At 38.4% G+C, this 19,835-nt stretch overlaps 1 protein-coding gene across 3 annotated transcripts; it reads right to left on the bottom strand.

Moving 5' to 3' along the window:
* Positions 1 to 377: 377 nt before the first annotated feature.
* Positions 378 to 18,479, bottom strand: UPB1 (beta-ureidopropionase 1). 3 transcript variants are annotated; one of them, XM_056326382.1, is made up of 10 exons: positions 18,281 to 18,471; positions 17,386 to 17,557; positions 15,778 to 15,865; positions 14,969 to 15,063; positions 13,491 to 13,652; positions 9,321 to 9,490; positions 5,742 to 5,823; positions 4,889 to 4,931; positions 3,609 to 3,763; positions 378 to 794 (listed from the first exon to the last, which is right to left on the bottom strand). In XM_056326382.1, the coding sequence occupies exons 1-10, from the start codon at positions 18,379 to 18,381 to the stop codon at positions 711 to 713; spliced, it is 1,152 nt and encodes a 383-aa protein (XP_056182357.1). In that variant the 5' UTR covers positions 18,382 to 18,471; the 3' UTR covers positions 378 to 710. The 3 variants fall into 3 exon arrangements, with proteins under 3 accessions (XP_056182357.1, XP_056182364.1, XP_056182348.1); XM_056326373.1 differs by lacking the exon at positions 378 to 794 and adding an exon at positions 1,091 to 1,732 and having other exon boundaries at positions 18,281 to 18,476; XM_056326389.1 differs by lacking the exons at positions 378 to 794; positions 17,386 to 17,557 and adding an exon at positions 1,084 to 1,732 and having other exon boundaries at positions 18,313 to 18,479.
* Positions 18,480 to 19,835: the final 1,356 nt, after the last annotated feature.

The raw sequence follows: 19,835 nt of genomic DNA, 5'->3' as shown, positions 1-19,835 counted from the left end.
CCAGAATGCAGCTGCAGGGAAGTAGTTTTTAGTACACATCTGTATCCCTAAGAACATCTCATGGCTTTCTGTGTGCAACCATCTGTCTGCAGCACTACTTCTGTACCTTGAGGGAGGCCCATCAAAGATACTGGTCCAACTGTGGTTGTAATAGATAGTGTAAAGGGAAACAGACCCAAAGTGGTCTTGCTTTAAAGTACCCATAGATTTTGGGCTAGGACGTCTGGGACATTGCTTAGCTCTAATGGAACTGCATCAATAGTTCATGATTTAAAAAACAGATGAAAACAATTTATGCCTCCTTTCTCACTGAATTCTGCATTTGAGTAGAGGATGAAAAATGGAAACCAGAGGTAAATAGACACACAATGCAAAGCTTATGTAAAATTTTTTATGTCCTCTGAACTCATTATCTCCATCAAAGTATATCATGGTACTGAATAAATTTCATCAACATTTTATATCAGTGCATTCCTACTGGGTACATTCCTAGTAAGGGACAAAAGTTTGGACCCAGAGTAAATGACAAAAAGCCTTAACCCCAAGAAGCCATTTTTCAATTACTTAACGCTTTTTTGAATCCTATTATTGAAAAATTGATTACAGGAAATTAAATCAACAACAATAACTTGTGATCCACAGTAAAGCTATCATCCATCAGAACCTTTTAACTTGTTACATAACATCTGAATGTAATGAGATGCTCTCTCTTACTCTTTGATTATATTCGGTACAAAATAAGGCTGGACTGCTTCAGTGAGCTTCTCTGCATACATTTCATATCTACCAGTCATCTGGAAAAGAAAAATCAAAGCTTCAGTTCTTCTAGTGAGCTATGAAAGTACTTCAGTAGAAAATATTTATATATACTTGGGTTTTTTATGATGATATATTTAATTGCCCCAAACAGTAAAATCATAATTAATTCAAAATGCAAGACCTCCAGTGCCTTAGCACAAACTAATATACTTCTTTTATAAAAGAACTTGCATTGTGTTGCCTAAAGCTATACCTCTAAAAAAGAGTAGAAGTGCATTTCCACTCTAAAGAGTAAAACTTTAAAATGAACACCTTCAGCGCTCCTTCATTTACAGTCATGTCCGCTGACTCATTACTTATGGCTGTTTTGGTTATCCTGAATAGCTGAAAGTTGAATGTGAAAGGTGGACTTACCTCTCTTATGCATCAACAATATTCTCTTTAAGTTATGTCAATGAAGGCAAAGGAGTGTATTTGTAATTATGTTTTCATATTATGCCCTTGACAACCGATGAACCCTGCTGCCAGCAGGAATTTTGCTTATGTGCCACTGATGTTATTTGGGCTGCTCTTACTTTATCCAATAATAATACAAAACACTGTCACTGCTTTGGGTGATACAGTAAGCTAGGAGGCTGAAATATAGCATTTTACATAGTGCTATCATCCTCTTCTGAAACGCAGAGTCTACAACGTTGGCCCTGAGAGGAACGAATTACTTCTTTTGTGCCAGAGTGTAATGAGGCCAATTCATTTAACTATTTTGCTGCTCTGAGTTTAGCAAAGACATTTTACTTCATGTCCCTTTCAGGCATCATTGAATACAAACTGCAGATACCAGAGCAGGTTAAATAGTTCCTACTTGCTGTCAAGGGTTTTTCTGCAGATAACTGATGACTTCATACTTCCTCCTTCCCCTCATAGCAAGAATTACTTCTGTCTTGGCCACAAATGAGGGGAAAATAGATATGCCCTGTCACATAAACAAAAGCCACAGCTGTGCCTTATGTGCCAAAAGACCAACAATATCAATCCACACCACCGACATAAAACTAAGGTGCTGAAAGCACAAGAGTTGAATACAACAGAAAGTAAGCAATTTATACAAAACAGCTAAAGGTCAGTGTTTTGCCTTTACTGTTTGTTTTTCATAATCAATACAATTGCTTGTGTTCAGATACCCCTACTAAGGTGTTAGAAGCAACGCTCCATGTGCTTCCTGACACACTAAACCTCTACCCTGCAATAAGGGCCTCAGACTTCAGTGGCAAAGCAAAACTAAATGCCTGCCTGACTTGAAAAAAAACCTGGGAAGCTCTCAGCAATTTCATTCCACTATGTCAACAACCATATACCTACCACATGTATCTGTAAAATAACAAATACAATTCTGTCCAGAAGATGACCTGAAATTACTTCTTGTCTTTAGTCTCTATATGGATTGGCAGCATTAGCAAAGAAATAAAACTCTAGCTAAGAAATTACTATGTTTCAATTAGAAAGTTTTCAGCATTTCAAATCCACAAAAAAAGTATTTTTGCATCAAATTGAAATCAAAACACATTATATACTACACTATATTGTAATGCATAAGGTGGTTCCAAATAAGCTAGCTCTATAAAACGAACGTATGCTTGCAGTAACATTATGTACAAGAATTGACACTCCTTGCAAATGATTACTTATTTTAAATACTAGATTATCACTGAAGAACCTGCATTGTGATGGTTGCTAGCCAGGAGTTAGGACTATTAGCCTACTTACTTAGGATTCAAATCATGCTGATCTTAAGAGAGGACAGGAAATATTCTAGTCTCTAGCAGTACTGAGGACTAGAACAAAAAAACCTGCATCCACAGAAGTAAGCAAAATGTTTTGTTCATCACAAAAGCCTATGTAAGAAGTTGCCACCTCTTTTCTCCTTTTGCTTGCCTCATTTGTTGTTCCAACAGAGTATTTGTGGGGCCTGCCATAAACTTGATCAGACTAAAAGAAGAAACTAGTGCCATTTGTTTGTTTGAAAATAAAAATAAAAATCTGGTCACCTCGCTAAACCAATATACAACATAGCACCCCACACAGCTTGTACTTGCACAACTGAAGGGTTTGCAGCTGCAGTGCTGAGGTGGCAATTTCTTAAACCAGCACTGCTGCTGGGCAAATTAAATTAAATTACACCCTCAGGAAAGATGTTCCAAATTAGCTCCATCTCAGAATACAAAAAAAATAAGTAATAAATAAGTTTGTTAAAGTCACGTGGAGAGGCTTGCAGCCATCTTAATCTGATACAGATAAATTCAAAGGTGTGTTAGGATGCTTCAGAGATTAATGTACACAATTCTTTCTTTGTGGCTATCCAGAAATTCAGGGAGTTAACACTGCAATAAGTTTGCATTCAGAAAGTTCTCAGAAGCTTAAAGATTCTTTTGATTTTGGGTTTTCAGTGAATTTCACCAAAACTGACCAGTAAGGCCTATAAGAATATAAAGAACTACCATATTAGGCCTGATCAAAGGCCCATCTCAGCAACAAATGCCTACGTTTCTTGCATAAGGAAACCACACACATTTCCCCTAGCAGTCTTCAGAGCTCAGGCAATCCACACTTAAGGACCAAAGGTTAAGTCTTTCATTTAAAGCTATTAGCCTAGTTTCCCTGAATTTGGCTGCTCCTTTTCAGAATCCATTTATGCCTTTAGCCTCCAGAACATCCTGTCAAATTAGTTCAATTTAAGCTTCAGACTATTAAAAAAAAAAAAAAAGTCTGCCTTCTAACTATTGTAAGATCATTATGAAATCTTGTTTGTTCTAATACCATATGTAAGTCTACTTCTTTATATGCAGGCTTACCTTAAAATTCCATTTGTCACTGACTTGCCTGCAAAGATTTAGATCCATCTCTACCACCAGAAGTCCATCCTGAACGCGAGAGAGACCTGGGGTCCTGCTGCCATCTGGTGCAGCTACGTAACTTGAGCCATAAAAATAGCCCAACTCATGGTGTGCTTAAAGAAATTTTTAAAAAAGAATGTTAATGCGATATGCAAATAAGTATACAACTTCACACGCAGTGTGCCATAAAACCTGGCTCAATTTCTTGTGGTTGCTTGCCTCCTGTGCTTTAAGCAAGGTATCATCCTGAAGAGTCACAGCACAATCCTAAGATAACTGCAGCTTTGACCAGTAGCTATTTTCACACACAGTACAGCTTGGACATATATCAAATTAACAGGAAAAAACTCACTGCATTGCCTTTTAAACAATGCATGATTATGCTTTCCCATTATTAAGTCTCTGAACGCAAAGGCTTTGCTTTCATTGTTTTTTATCTGGAATTTAAATGAGTTCAAATTGTCAAATCATACATTTTCAAAACAGATGACAGAGATGAACCCATTCATTTTTGAGCACAAGGTCAGAGGTGAAAACACGGGGATTTGAGGCACTGAAAAAACATCTTACTTTATGTTGCACAACTCTGAGTTGTGCCAAAAATCAGCCACATCTGTTGTACTAAGCAATGCATGCCACTGACCTTTTCCATGCAACTGCTACAAACACTTAGCTCCCAAACTAGCTAGAAAAGTCTCAGACCCACTCCAGATGAAACCAGGCGGCTTATAATTTGTCACAGGACAAATTACAGTATTTCAACATATAAGTGAAATACACACAAGCAAATCTCATGCTTTTCTTTGAGCAGTCTCTTCTTTAACTTGCAGCAAATCTCTGAAAAAGGGCAAAATGGCTTGGCTGGTGATTTAGGCTAGGGCTATTACTGTTAATCATCTTAAAACTACAAATAAAAAAGCATGCATGTACTGGCAACACAGGCTAATTTGTAGGATTTTTGTCTTCCAGTCCTACAATACTGCATTGACTCCAAAACTTAGTCCTTTGAAAGTATACAGAAGCCTTATGCATCAACTTCTGGTAACCACATACCACGGTACCACCACCTTCAATAGGAAGTGCTGTTTTCCTCCAGCTTACAAAACAGCAGTCTTATGTAAGGCAGTCGCTACCTACCGCAGCTGTCGTGGGAGAGACACTTGCAGGAGAGCTATCATTTCTTTAGACTTTCTAGCTAACAATTATTAGCAAGCACTGAACGTGATTTCTGCACATACCTTCTCTACCATCTCCAGAAGTAAAGGCATTTTTGTAGTATTCCTGTGAAATAAGAAGAATCCGTAGGTGGCAGTGTAATTCCATTTCTTCAAGAAATCCTTGCTAGTCTATCTTATTCAGTACGGAAATTTATATAAATCCAATAAGATTTTTTCTGGCATACTATCAGAACTGTCTAAAGGGAATCACCAGAGGGGCCTAGTTTCTACAACGTATAGGCTGGAAAGCAGTATCTCTCTGTATCACAGCCTATTCACACACTTTGGGGAACATGCCTCGTATCAGTTTCACAAGTCTAGAGAAGCAGCAAAAGAGGAGATATTTAACCAAACACATCTTTGTGTATTACAAAAGGCAGCAAATGTATTCACATAACAGCAAGAACAAGTCTAGGTTTTTGCAGGGAACCTAGTAAAAGAACACACATGTAAGAATGTCCTATTGTTGGCGATAATAATTCTCATTATAGAATTTCAGTGTCCAGAAAAAGGCAGTACCTGCACAACAGCAGCCGGTTGTGTACCACTAACTTGAGGATACATTTCATTTTCAGTCACATTGGCTAAGAGAATACTGATTTCACCATAGAAACTAGGAGAATTAGCAAATGGGCGGGTGCCTATTACAAAGAGAGTGATTCAAGAACAGGAAGCAGCTGCAACCAAAAAGTAGGCTGCCAGCACAAGGCAGCTCTCAATTTCTTTTATCGCTGTCCATCTTCATATTATAAACACTAATAGAGTAGTTACACAGTAATCTATGCAATCTAGTGCTATTCAGTTCATTACCTTGAATTAACTAATGCTACAGTACCTAAATTTGGAAATGAAATAATAAAGTGAAGATACGTACCGTTCCTACCCTGTTGATGGCACAAGTAAAACAGTGATTAGCTATGGCAGCATTTCTTGCTTCAATTGGCCACAGTGACTCGCTGCAATACACAGAAGAGGAGGCAGGTATTCACTGCTTGTCTACTTCAGAGCTAAATTTAGATTATGACTGTTTCACACTGTATATATTCTGTCAAAGAAGCCAAAGTTAGCTTCTAAGATTGATCGTGCTCTTACAATCAAAACCTCCCCAGATACAGCCAAGCACTGTAATTATTTTCTGCTAAAATATAGGTATAAACAATTCTATCTGATAACTTGGTAAATATGGCTTTGTCATGGCCAAAAAAAAAATAATTAAAAAAATTAACACATCTCAAGATTTTCAAAGCAATTAAAGAGTAAAATGTTTTACTCTTCAAATTATGTAAAGGGTTTACACACGTGCTTTCACATTCCATTAACTTTCCAATACCAAATACCAATATACCAAACATAATTCTGCAGCAAAGCTAGAAGAGATTCATGCAAGTTGCCTCCTTTTTTTCCCCAAATGGTCCAAGAGAGGCTTCTGCGGCAGTGAGTGAAAAAAGAAAATTAATTATAGGAATAATAAAAAAAAATTGAAGGAGAATAAAAATCCATTTCCACCAAAATTTCCTACTTCTGTTATTTCAACCACAGTTTTCATAGCACTTTTGAGTAAGTTACCTTTCTGTGGTGGGCTGATGAAACAGAAAGCATGTTTAGCAAAAGCATCCTGGTAACTTCCCAGTAATTATCTACTAAATCTAAATTATCTCACTAAATTTACAAAAAACCAAGAACTGAGAAATGAGAAATAGAACATTCCTTCTCCTTTAAAAGCCTCTACCTCTTTTCTAAAGGAGATTTCAATTCTGACTGATGTTTAAAACTGAAATAGTCTTCTTATGAAATAGCTTGATACACAGGGATCAGACTGGTTAATAGAAGGTCTGGTAGTCCTCAGAGCTCCAAAACAAAGGTGATACAATTTGTACACTCCTGTGATAGCATGTACCTGCCACATTCTGAATATCAAGACAAGGTTGCAAGCATCTGACTCATTAATCTCCCAGTCAGGCTCAAGAATCTTAAGAGATGGTCATTGGACTGATTGAAAGGACTTGGTTTATTGCCTCTTTTCTCAATTGCTTTGAGTCTGGCAGCCACCTCTTCTAAGAAAAAGGGATTTTATTGAAAAGCTCCAGCAAATTACAATTTCACAGAAGAGAGACAGGAAAAAAGGCTAACGCCAAGAAGCGACCCCAGAGACAATTTTTACATGGGCCTCAAGAGTCCTCTTCCTGCAATAAAAATTCTATGCTTAAAAACAACCAAGTGAAAGCTAATAATTAGGAGAGTCTGAAGCACACAGAGTACCAATGAAGTGCTGTATGACTACAGGGTAATTTCTGTTTGCTCTTCTGTTAATGTAATGGGCTATAAGTAGACAAACATCACAAATACTCCAATAGTGACATAAATGCCCCAAAAGCATTGTGTATTAATTCATCTCTTTTCAAAAGACATTTCCCAACACTAAAATTATCTTTTTTTTTTTCCCCAACCTAAAATTTTTTCCCAACCTAAAATTATCCTTTACATCAAAAAATATTAAAGGCAGTTTGAATGACAGAATACTGCATCTAATCCACAGTTCTACTCTCCAGGTTTGTAAATACAGAGTTCTCTGCTTCAGAACTAGCTGTGTGTAAATTTTATGCCTTTAATCTGTATTTAACCATTTGTACCCTATTATGAATGCTTATCATCCTCAGAATTTTCTAGCAAAAAAAATTGTACTCATATTCTTGGACCTTGTTACAGAGACAGAAAACCTCCAAATTTACATTAAACAGGTAAAGTGAGAGGATTAGAGGAATCTTGAAGAACTGGAAAATGCTGGGGGAAAAAAAAAAATCCCTCTTACATTTCTAACTCTTCCATTGTCTTGCATATCCAGTTAGCAAGTCTATACTGCCTGAACATTGCATACATTAAGGTTTATAAACTTACACTGGAAAAATCTGTTCCTCTAGATTTAAAGAAATAAAAATGGAAGTATTCTGCACTTAGTCCATGCATACAAGCCCAGCTGAAGAGAGAGAGAAGAGAAATGAGAAAGAATTTTTACTGTTATAAGAGATCAATATGTCTTCTTTGTTTGCTACAGGATTTATTTACTTGTATTACAATATCATCAGTAACAATAAAATACGCTTCTGTTAGCTTCCTAAAACTTTCCTTTGGAGCTGGAAACTCAAAGACACTTCAGCTACCCCAAAATATTTTTTTTTAACTCACAAAGGAAATGTCTTTGTTTCAAAGAACTCTGCAAAACCAGACTTCCCCCATTGACCTTGTAACAAAGCTAACCACTTATGCTGAAAAGGGTTAAAATATTAATACTTCTAATTAACCATAAACTACCATCACTTCCTCAGTCATGTATATGTAATCATCACACATTACTAAATTACTTTTCAGAGGCTACTGTTATCAGTGGGGAAAAAAGGAAACCACAAAGAAAAATCACAGTTGTTCTACTATGTGTTAAGCTGATGCATAGACACACTCTGGAATCCCATACCTCAATTTACAAATTGTCTAAGTTGGAACTTGAAAGTATCAAGTAGTACAGCAAAGGACAGAATACAATGAGAATGAAAGGAAGGCATGGTGATTTTGTCAAGAAGAGTGCTCAAGAGCCACTGAAACCATTTTTACAAGGTTTCCACCTAAAGAAAGCCCTCCCTGCCAGCACTGAAGAAATGCAGTTATTTTGCATCACATTATAGTACCCCACACAATACACAGCCTGTGTCAGACAATGCTTTGGAAGCATGGCACATTCAAAGGTTATTATATTGAAACGTGACTGATGATAATAATGTAGAGGCAAAGCATATTCAAGAGCTAATCCACAAATTAATCATTATGGGCTAGCTAAGAAGTATACTTTCTTAGCTCACTGAGCTTGGTTTTCTTTTTTCTTTTAAGAAATCAAGTCAGTAGGGTGCAATTAATGTCAATCTGCAGAAGATTAATCTCAAGGGAAACAGTTTACACTGGTTCAGTCTGGTTCAAGAGGCCTGATAATCACAAAATTGCCAACAGTTTTAAAAAAAAGTTTCTGAGAAAAAGGTTTCTCAGCTTGGCTCTGAAAACTGGAATTTGATATCTACTTATTGACTCCTAGGTGGACAACGCAAGCTGGCAAGCTAAGTCTGAATGCAAATTACTACTGCCCATCATAAAACAAAAATACTACATAGATAATCTAAATAAACTCTTATTAGTTTTCAGGATGCTAGCTGGATGCTTGTTAACTCTGACTCAGAGGCAAAAGTCCTGCAGATGTACAACTGAAGTTCTGGAAGAGAATCAGTGGCTGTAAGCAGACTGGTAGCCCAAAACTCCAGGTGGAGAAGAATGCAGATTCCTTCATGAAGGCAAAACAAGGAGGCTCTATCTCCAGTTCCAAGACCTTAGCAAGGTGTCCCAGAGAATGAGGGGCTCAGAGGTTCAGTTAACCAAGAAAGCATGCAACAGCCTAAATCAATTTGTATTTTACCTGAGAGATCCAATAGTGGCTGAAGGGTTAAAGATGATCTCTGCTCCATTCATACTAAACATGAGCCAGTTCAGAGGGTGATGGCGCCCATAGCAGATATTCACAGCAATTGTTCCAAACTGTGTCTGAAACACCGGGTGTCCTCTATTTCCTTCCATATAGTAAGTAGACTACAAGCAAACAAAACAAAACAAACAGAAAACCACAAAACCACTTCTTAAAAAAGTGAGAAGTACCACCTCCAACACTGCTTTGACACTTCCCATTTTCTGGTTACCAGCCTCAAGTCATTTTAGACCATGAGTAAGGACAACACCCTACATTTAGTACAGAGCTGCACTGCAATGGGTATAGAGCAAAAAGTGGCTCTCTTAGACTGCTGAGATCAAATTCAAGACACTTTCTGTTTCCTTTCACTCATACTACACCTAAGCACTGTCTGACTTTAACATAAATGCTTCTACTAATGCTAGAAACTCCTGCAGAAGCTTAAGAGAGATCCACAAGTCACCAGACTTAAGGTACCTCTCTTGGTACTTTCACCACATCAGAAGATTCTCTTGTCTCCAGGATCCTTTGATTCTGATTAAAGATCAAAAAGATTAACACTGTCTAAAGAACATGGAATTCCTTTAGAGTCAGCTTGTTACATAATGACATGCAGTAATTTTATGAATGCTATAAGGAAATAGCGTATAGCTAAGACTGGTTATTTAAATTTCCTATATGCCTGTTCCTCTGAACAAACAGAAGGCTTGAAATAACCACCAGGAAAATCACAGGATAAATCTAGAGAACACTCCTTAAAGAAACTGGAGCCAACTGTTGGCTAAAAAGATCCCGTTTACCGTATGCTGCAAAATTTTATCTTATCATATCAAACATTTCTAAACAGAAATGCACTGGTTCCTGTAAAAAGTACTGGTAAAAAGAAGGACAAGGCATTGTTAACAGCTATCAAGACAGACAAACATTCACAGAGATATTTTAAATTAAATGTACAGAAATGGTTCTTCCCAGGTGCAAGAAAAGGGTATGTGTGGAGTCACTCACACTTGCTTGGCCAGTAGTAATCAAAACCCCAAGACATTAGCAGGAAGAGCACAAAAAATGTAACAGAAAACATCATTTTGCTGGTTTATAAGAATTCTGCGTGCCCACAGCTTGAGTACTCTGGGCAATTCTAGTGTCTGCATCTCAATAAGGATGGAATAAGCAAAGGCAACTGAAACTATGAAAGGGATGGGGCAGCTCCCTTGTGAGGAGCAACTACAAAGGCTCTTCAATCTGCAGGTGGAAGGCTGAGGGTAGTATGATGAGTAAGATCTGCGAAATCACAAAAGCGGTGGACAAGATAAAAACAGAAATCCCAAAGCAGCAGCAGTAGTGGGTATTGACTAAAATTACACTCTTACACCTGTTTTTAACCAAAGTAACTTTTTCTGTGCAAGCAGGCAGTACACTTCTGAAATGTGCTTCTTTGTTAAAGCAGGTTCAGAACAGATTAGACAAAGTCATTGATAACACATCCACAGATATGAAACGAATGAGACAGGAACATGCCACCCAACATTCCTAACACAATGACTGTGGATACCAAGGGAGTACAAAAGTTGCAGAGTGGCCAGACTTATTCCTAACAATACCTTTTTGTGATGATCTCAGAGACAGAAAAGCAAGGTACACAACCCACCAGCCTGACCCAGTGGGGCACGTCTCTTACCATATAAGAAAAGCATGTTGTAAAGCAACTCCCTTTTTACTGAAACTACCTGTCCATGGCAACAGCTGCTGCCATTGGTCTTGAAGGAAGCCGAACCACATCAGGCCCAAAGCAAGCACAGTTACAGTCGGGGAACAAACTAGGGCCTCAACAAAGTGTAGAATGGCATGCTAGACACAGGGGGATCATCTTCTGAAACCAAGGATTGGAGGTTCAGTATGCCCACTAAAAGTGACATCTCATGTTTCTTATTATCAGGTCTCATGAAATTGCACAGTCCTTGGGCACTGATTTTATCTCCTTTCATGTCTGTAGAGAACATGCCATGTGGCAGGCACTCACACAATCCTTTTTCAAAACAATTCCGCTGATTGAATATATTTCCATTTTTTCTCTATTCTCAGTTTTCTTTCATTACAATAGGAGAAGAAAACCAAGAATGCTATTGCTTCAGGGAATTCATCAGTTCTTATTTCTTTATTCCTCACCAGAGGTCATAATCATCTCCACAGCAACAAACTGTGATGTTTCAAGACGGATTGATTTTTGTTTATTTATATGCCCTCCCACACATGGCTGAAGAGGTTACAGACCAATCTCTTTCCCCTTTCCATTTAGTTCTCACCAATTCAACAAGGCTGATTTTAACAAGGCTCCCTTCCCTATCTGCTCCACAGAGACAATCCACAAAAAATAATTTCAAATTCAGGGCTTCCTTGGGGGTTAACTTTGTTGATAAAGAAAACAACATTAAAGTAACAGAGATGAGCATAAACCTTCCCTGTAGTCTTGGTGGTTTCTAAAGTTCCTCTATTAGAATTGCTCAGCTTAAAAGAATGGACTTAATGCTTTGCTAACAAAACTAGTTAAAAAGACAGTACTGTTTTGGGTAAATACCACTTGCACCTATAATGAGGTAGCCACAACAAGAAATGTCAAATCATTATAGTATACCTGCAAGATATAGACGGTTTTGTGGTAATTCTGGCGTTATAAGAACTAAGTCATTTTTGGAATTATGCAAAACTCTTAATGAAACCCTATTTATACTTCACATGGAAAAGTAAAAAGTTACTTTTCATTACACTCTTCTTGTGCCTTTCATTACAGTTTCATAGCTGGAAACAAAAGTTTCTTGGAATCTGTTGATGCTTCACAAACCACTGTCTGGAAAACTGAAAGACATCATATTTAGCACAAGCAACAGGAATATTTTTTTGTTGTTGTTTGATTACAGAAGGAACAAATAAAGGATGTGAAAGTAACCAAAATTCATTTTTATTAGTGCTTGTATTTTATACGGGTTTGCTAGTTACTGTTTTGCTAGCTAGAAGATAGATCCGATAAAATAATATTTAATATCAAAAGAATTGTTAAACACAGAAGTCAACACTGGTGACTGACAGGCCTGTGCCAAAAATCCATTGTGTAGAAACCTATTAACAGCCGCCTCTGAAGAAACACAAACCAGTCTGATCAGGTCTGGAAGCCCAGGTCGAAACTTCCAGAAATCTTTGAACACAAAGTTCCAACACTCAAAAACCCCTTTTAAAATTAATAAAAAAGCAGTTTAGATTCTGAAGCCTCAGTTTAGTCACTGGAGCATTTGGACAGGGAACAAAAGCAACTGCAGGTATACAGCAGCCCCCAGTGCTTAGAAGAAAGGCTCTGTTAATTACTCACCTTAGCTGTCAAGGAGAGATTTAGTTAGGTAAGACAATGTATTTTTAGACTTCGGTTAATTTTTAATCTTGATCTTTCTGTTTGTGATAATTCTATGGATGGATAAACACATTTCAGATCTACCAGTTTTCTTCTGATGCTGCCTTCACTACCAGTTCACTTTCTAAAGCTGATTCTGCAGGACAGCCTAAAAACTGCTGGGGGCTTCAGTGGAAGTAATGTGATTAGTAAACAGAAGATGCCATAAACCAGCTATTCAGTTAGAAGCATAATGAATTAAGGGATTCTTTTCAAAGAAATAGAAGAAAAAGAATGTCATTTCCACCAAGACAACCTCACAGAGAAACAGAGATCAAGACCATAAATAATGCTTACACATGAACCATGAAACAGTTGCCCTCCAATTTAAAGTAAGTTCAACATGCACAAATGCAAAAACTAAGTCAATCATTCACAACTAACATAAAGCGATGACTTACAGAATTTTGTTTTAAAGATCCTCTATACTTCTCTAGTTTCCATCAGGCCAAGGAAGAGTACATGACAAAGATTCAATGTTATTTGTCCTTTAAGAGTCACCACTCTCTATTCTTGATAAATTAACTTACTATAATGTCACCTGAGGAAAACTGATTTGAACTTTGTGAACTACGTTTTCTAGAAATACATTATGTTTCCTGCCAATGACTCTGCTACAACACATGCTGACATGAACAAGAGCTGCAAGGTAAGATTAGCCTGATAATCACAATACTGTGTCTTACCTCATTGAAATCTCCAATCCTTGGAATATGATTTTTCCTACTTTTGCCAAGGACAGCTCCAGAATTAGAAATGACCACTGCAGCATTCCACAAAGTTCCCCCGTGTATTTCATCTCGCTCCAGGATTGGAGATACCACAACCATGTTGTATTTCTTTGCCAGCTATACAAAGGAACACAATTCTTCTATTAAACATAAGCCTTCAGGATTTTCACTTTTTGTTCATAAAGAGGGATTAAAAAAAGTTTTAGTCTGGTACATTACTCTGACTTATCAAGCAATAACGCTTACACCCACACTGGCATGCCCACATCACCACAGTTTCTTCATCAAAGATAATTACATTACAGAGAGCTTTCCACTTAAATCCTCAACTAGAAATGCAAGGTACCAACAGGAAAAAGCATCCTAACAGCAAGGGTCAAACTACAAAGCTGACCTCTGTCTATCCACAGATATAGAAATATACCATGATCCCATCCCATTCTGGTATACCACTTAAGTGGCATACCAGATTGAAAGACAAAGACACCACAGCTGAAAACACTTATTAAAAAAAATAAAATATATATATATATATAAAAGGGAGAATGTAAACTAGCATTGCATGTTAACTATGAATGTTAAAAAACATAGGTGTGAGTGAGAAACATAGCAACTTCTGACTGCAAGTTTACTAGCACAGTCTTTTCCTTCAAATCACTTTTCTTTCTCCAAAGATCCATAGTGTCATTAATTCCATAGTGAGAAGCAACATGTACTTGCCCTAGATCAGACTAAAGATATGCTGTCTACAAAAGCTTAATAGGTCAGTGCATATCTGGGAAAATTTGACATTAAAACAGTCTGCTGTTTCAATTAGCTGTAAAAGAAAATAATTTAAATTCCTTATTAGAAAAAAAAAGTTGTCAGAAAACAAAAATAAACTCTGCCACCCTTGCAATCAACACTCTAGAAAAACAAGGCAGTAACAAATCTCCTTGGTTGCATAAAAATCCCTCTACATTTTGTGTCATTTCACAGGGAGTAGCAAAAGATTTGTGTGAAAGTGTTCTTTGTTCAGAAACGGCTAGCTATTCTTCTCACACCTTCATACAAGCATTGTTTAATGCTCAACTTTTCTATGCAAGAAACATCTTTTAAATGGAAATTTAAAATACTTGTGTGAAGAATCATTCTTTCCTTGTAAAATTCAGGAATAGTTAAATGGGCAGTTTCCTATGCCTTCTATGGTAAAAGGTAGTCTATAAATGCAAAGTAGTTTAAAAAAATAAATATAGAGCACAGTTGTTGTTGCCCATTTCTACTTCGCTCACTATCATATTTGTCAAGCAAGCTGAAAATTTATTTTTTATTATTTCAGTTTTCTCAGTGGTACAAGACCAGTACATAAAGAAGAAATCCATGCTAATCAGTATCAGTTATGGGCTGCAGTTGGAGGCTAGATGTAGGGTTTTTTTGCTTGGTTGTTTTTTTACCTCTTGACAGAATTTTGTTGTTGGCCCATCCTCTGCTGACTCAGCAAATTCAGTCCAAGGAAGCTTCTCTCTTGTACAAAAAGCAAAGGGCATGGCTGAAAAACACCAATGCAAGACAAAATTCACAAGAATATTCAAGTCGCTCAAGAAATACACACCATTTACATGAATACAAATTACAAAATTAAACAGTTAAGAATGATTCAACTGCTTTCCTTGTTTAAAGGCAAAAGCCATTTAAAAATACTTTCAGCAAGGGCAAAAAGTTTTGGCCCTATACAGAGCAAAGCAGAAGAGAAAGAATGTAACTTAGTAAAGTCTTACCAGAGATAAAAATACGAAGTACACCCCAGTCACTAGTGTACACTTTCTTCGAATAACCTGTTTTCACAAACATTTCACGAGCCTTCATTTTGGTTTTTGTCTCTTATTACACCTCAAAACACCATTTTAAGTGAAATTCTATCTTTTAATTTTAGTATCTGTCTAGAAAAAACCCAGAGTTTTAGGAGGAAAAAAAATAATGAGGAAAAGATCACAAAGGATGACACAAAGAAGCAGCACCCATACAAGTATCACTATTGCAGCATACACTAGTCTTCAATACAACAGACTTCATGTACATCTTCCATACAGTTCTGCTGAGACTTTTTGTTTTTTCCTTTAGAAAGCAAATCAGTAAAGTTAACTGTTTAACTCAGATGACCTCTGCTATTCACTTACAAGACATACCTCCAGTACAGGATACCTGTTAGAATAGAAGGAACTTGACCTTGGACAATCTAGAAGGAATCACAGAAAATACTTACTCCAAGCCTCCTGGAAACAAATTATGTTGACCCCACATAATGCAGCTACTTCCACAATCTCCTCAATTCGTCTGTGCAGTGCAGCCACCTGATAGCAAGAAGTGTCACACTGAAAAAAAAGCTATATGTTCTAACTCATTTGCACATTAACAGCCTGGATTTACAAGCTTTGTTACCGTTTAATTTATCTTGTTCTGTACTTAGTCCCATTGCTTTCAGGGAGGGTAATTCAACAAGTTATCATTCCTGAACACTGATAATAGAAAGAATTAGATACAGAATTTTAAAAGCGTTTCGGTGCTGAAAATAGAGAAAGCAATCCAACGGAATTCTAATTCCATGGTTACAACATTTAAATATATGGCAACTCATGGCTGACTGACTTGCAGATAGAATCTAAATCAGCAAAAATTATAATTCTGCTGCTCATTGTAGACAACCTACAGAAGGATGTTAAGTAAACGCGAATTCAAAGGCAAGTACTCGGAATCTTAAAACATGTGGTAAGGACAGCCTGTTTCCTTGGTTATGTGCAAATCCTGCTCACACAGGTGGATCTTGGACACTCTTTAGAAGTTAACAACTCCAAATGGTTTTCTAAACCCCTCTGTCCTAAAAGGCAAGTAGATTTTCAAGAAAAAAACATGAAAACATTTTTTAATTAGCCAAAAAACATTGTTTCAAAGTACTTTTTTCTTGACTATTCTACTTAAAAGATAATAGGTGTAGCACTTTGCATTGATATTTTCAGGTGTCAATAAAAAAAAAGGACACAAGATTAGTCAACAGTGACCTACAAACTCAACAACTGTATACTGATTTACAGCAGTAGTTAACTAGTTATTTATAAGGTAAAATCATTAATATAACTGGTAGTCTTTTCAACAGATGCTACAAAGAATACACAAACTTGATCCATTTACTGAATTGCTTCCATCTGTGACAGGTAATCTTTCCAAAACAAATTTATTCAGAAATGTTCTGTCCTGTCACTGTACAAAACTACTACTCCAGGAGATTTTATAAATGTGGTATTTTCTTTCACTTTTTTAAAGCTACTTTTAGGAGGGTGTTTCTATGCGTATGTGTCACTTCAATGCTTTTGTGTCCAAGATGTTAAGAAATGATGGTCACCTTGTAATAAGATCTAATTTACTACTGCACAAAGAATAATGAACACAGCTTTATTAATCTGTGTTTACTCTAATGGATTTTCCTATAATGGAACATTTCTCAATTAAAACAAGAACTGCACCTGTGGTTTCTATGGGTTGCCATCTCTTGATTTTGGGTAAATCATTTTTTGTTTCATTTCAGAGACAAAGGATTTTAATTTACAAAATTGGTACTAAATAAATAGCTTTAGAACTGCAAACTGGTTGGTTCACTAGGTAAACACAAGAGGTGTTTCTGAGAAACAATAAACCAGAATGTGTCATTGTGATTTCTTACAGTATGCTGTGTTAAGATAGTGATGGATCCTATATTGCCAGAACATCAGCAGACATTTCATGATGGAGTTTCTAACATCAACAACTGAAAGGTGTTTTTTCTCAATCCAGCAGAAGAGGAGTTACACACAAACATCCCAGATCCCAGTTTGGGTACCTGGACTGCCACTGGTGTGTCTGTGGGAAGTGGAATTTTATTCTGTACCAGTCCCACTCGAACAATACGTGGCCTTCTCAGTTGCTCTGGGGCAGCTTCAAATCCATAGCCCTGTAGCTCAAAATCTCTTTCTTGAGCTGCTGATAGAGCAGCAGCTGGCAAATTAAGTTTTCTGGATTGAACAAGAAACAAAGACATTTCAGTGTGAGATGTTCTTCTTTCCTGCTGTGAATGCAATGGACCAAAAGGATCACAGATACTGTCTACCCCTGAAGAGACACCCAAGCTCCCATGCCCCAATTCAGAGCTATCAGACAAGGGAACAGTCAGGCAGTAGCCAGGCTGTGCAAATCTGATGGCTCTCCTCCATGGCAGCAAACTCCCAGTGTCCTCTTCTGTGACTGTGATTTCCAGATGTTAACACCTTGCTACAGAAATCAAGGAACACATACATATAAACGTTCACCTGCCAGCCTCAGATGATAAACACTGTCCCTCCAATGTATTTTTCCTCATGTTAGATCCCCACTTTTCCAACTCGCTCACCCCAAAGCCACGACCTCCCAATTGTCCCCTCAAAACTATTCCCCTTGGGCCTTTCATTCCTGTCAGCCACCCTCTCACACAACCTCTCCAGTGCCCCACTTCCCAAACCAGGATTTGCCTCCAAACCACCCCAGTTACCTCACCACGGCCCAACCCCACCGCAGCACCACAAGTGCCATAGGCCCTACTGTTAGTTCGCCTTTCAGCCCCCAGCCCTGTGTCCTGCACACCCACCCTCGCACTGCCTCCTTCGCCTCGCCCCGAGCTGGGCACCCCACAGGGGAGGAAGGCGCCGGGGCAGGACAGGGCACCCCCCAAGGCACCAGGCGAGCCTACCCCACCAGCGCACCTCGCCTCGCCGCCATAGAGGATCCGCTTCACCTCAGCGAGGTCCTCGGGTGGGATGCACCGCTCCAAGCATGCCTCCAGCGACACCAGGCCTCCCGCCATGGCACGGCGCAGCGTGGGATGAGGCACGCCAAGGGCTGCGCTGCTGCTGGCCGTCAGGTACGCGCTGGCCGTCAGGCAGGACTGCCCTCTCGGACTTTACCCCAGGGTGGCCCCCACCCTTTTCTCCTCGGGGCGTTTTGGCGGGAGCGGCTCAGCCCCAGGGGAAGGCGGCGCCACAAGGCCGGGCTCCCAGCGCTGTGGCCCTGGGCACTGGTGGCTGGCACAGCCCTGCGCCCTGGGCACTGGTGGCTGGCCCTGCACAGCCCCAAGTGGGCCGAGAGGCATGGACGTGGCCGTTCCCGGTGGCTGGCCACCTCGGCACCAGCTCCTCGGCCTCAGAAATAACTCGCGGAACGTCTTTAGGAGGTTTTAATGATACCGTTCAATAAAAAGGCTTAGAAATAGAAGGTCATAAAAATGGCAATAGTTTTCACTGATACGTGTGTGTCTATTTCAGTTGCAATAAGACTGAACAGGAGCCACTAATAAATAATTCTGTCTTTAACATGGATTTGAGGACCAATATAACTGAAAATTCATCCCAAAACGAACATTAGTGTCAGACAAAGACTGGACAAATTAAGACCTTGATCCAAGTAAAAAAAACCCGTGCATCTAAATAAAGGATATTTTCTTCTGCAGGTAGCAAGTGGACAGCCTGTTTAAACCAGTTATTCCCACTGAACAACTCGCTACACTTTCTGAGCCAAAGTGCAACTGAAATTCAAGACACGGTAACTGGTTTTCTCACTCAGGCCAGGGATGGTTATACATGTCTAAATGTATCACATGGAGTTTAATCACTGCTTTTGTGTATCTTCCAGAGGATGTAGCAACATTCAGCACTTAACATTTGCAGTTGTTAGATATTTCGAGTTAAATATTAAGCCTTTTAGGCTAATCTAAAAAAAAAAAAAAAAGTTAGGGAGAGAGTGTCTAATATTTAACTTTAAACAGCAAGTGTTCAGGGATAGTCTGGTTTCATCAAGGCATTTTCAGATACGTGATCCTTTCACTCTAATCCACCCTTTTTAACCCAAAAAGTTGCAGCAATACTCTATGCCAAGTGCACCAGGGCAGGCACGCTCCTCTGCTGATTTGTTAGAGGCAAGAACTTGTCACAGTAACTCCTAACGAGCAGACTGACTCCTTTAGACAGCATTTAGGAAAATCTTTTAATCTTTGGGGGAATTTTCAAGATAAGCTAAAAATAGGGATGATAGCATGTTATAAAGCAAAAAAATGGTGAACACAAAGCAGAGAAAACCCCCATCATTTGAAAGGAAGGAACTTTTTTAAGAAGTCTGGATAGCTAGTATTAAATACTTGCTCTGTATTCATCAGTGTAGCATCTCCCTGTTCATGACCAAGGGCCTAAAAACCTGTTCTTAGGAATTATTTTTCTTTCCCAAACATATTTCTGAATGCAATAATAAGCAGTGAATGATACTTAC

The sequence above is a fragment of the Falco biarmicus genome, chromosome 1 (assembly GCF_023638135.1).
Source record: "Falco biarmicus isolate bFalBia1 chromosome 1, bFalBia1.pri, whole genome shotgun sequence".
In the NCBI taxonomy this organism is placed as follows: Eukaryota; Metazoa; Chordata; class Aves; order Falconiformes; family Falconidae; genus Falco; species Falco biarmicus.
The sequence above is the reverse complement of the archived record's forward strand: the minus strand, read 5'-3'. Positions and strand labels throughout refer to the sequence as shown.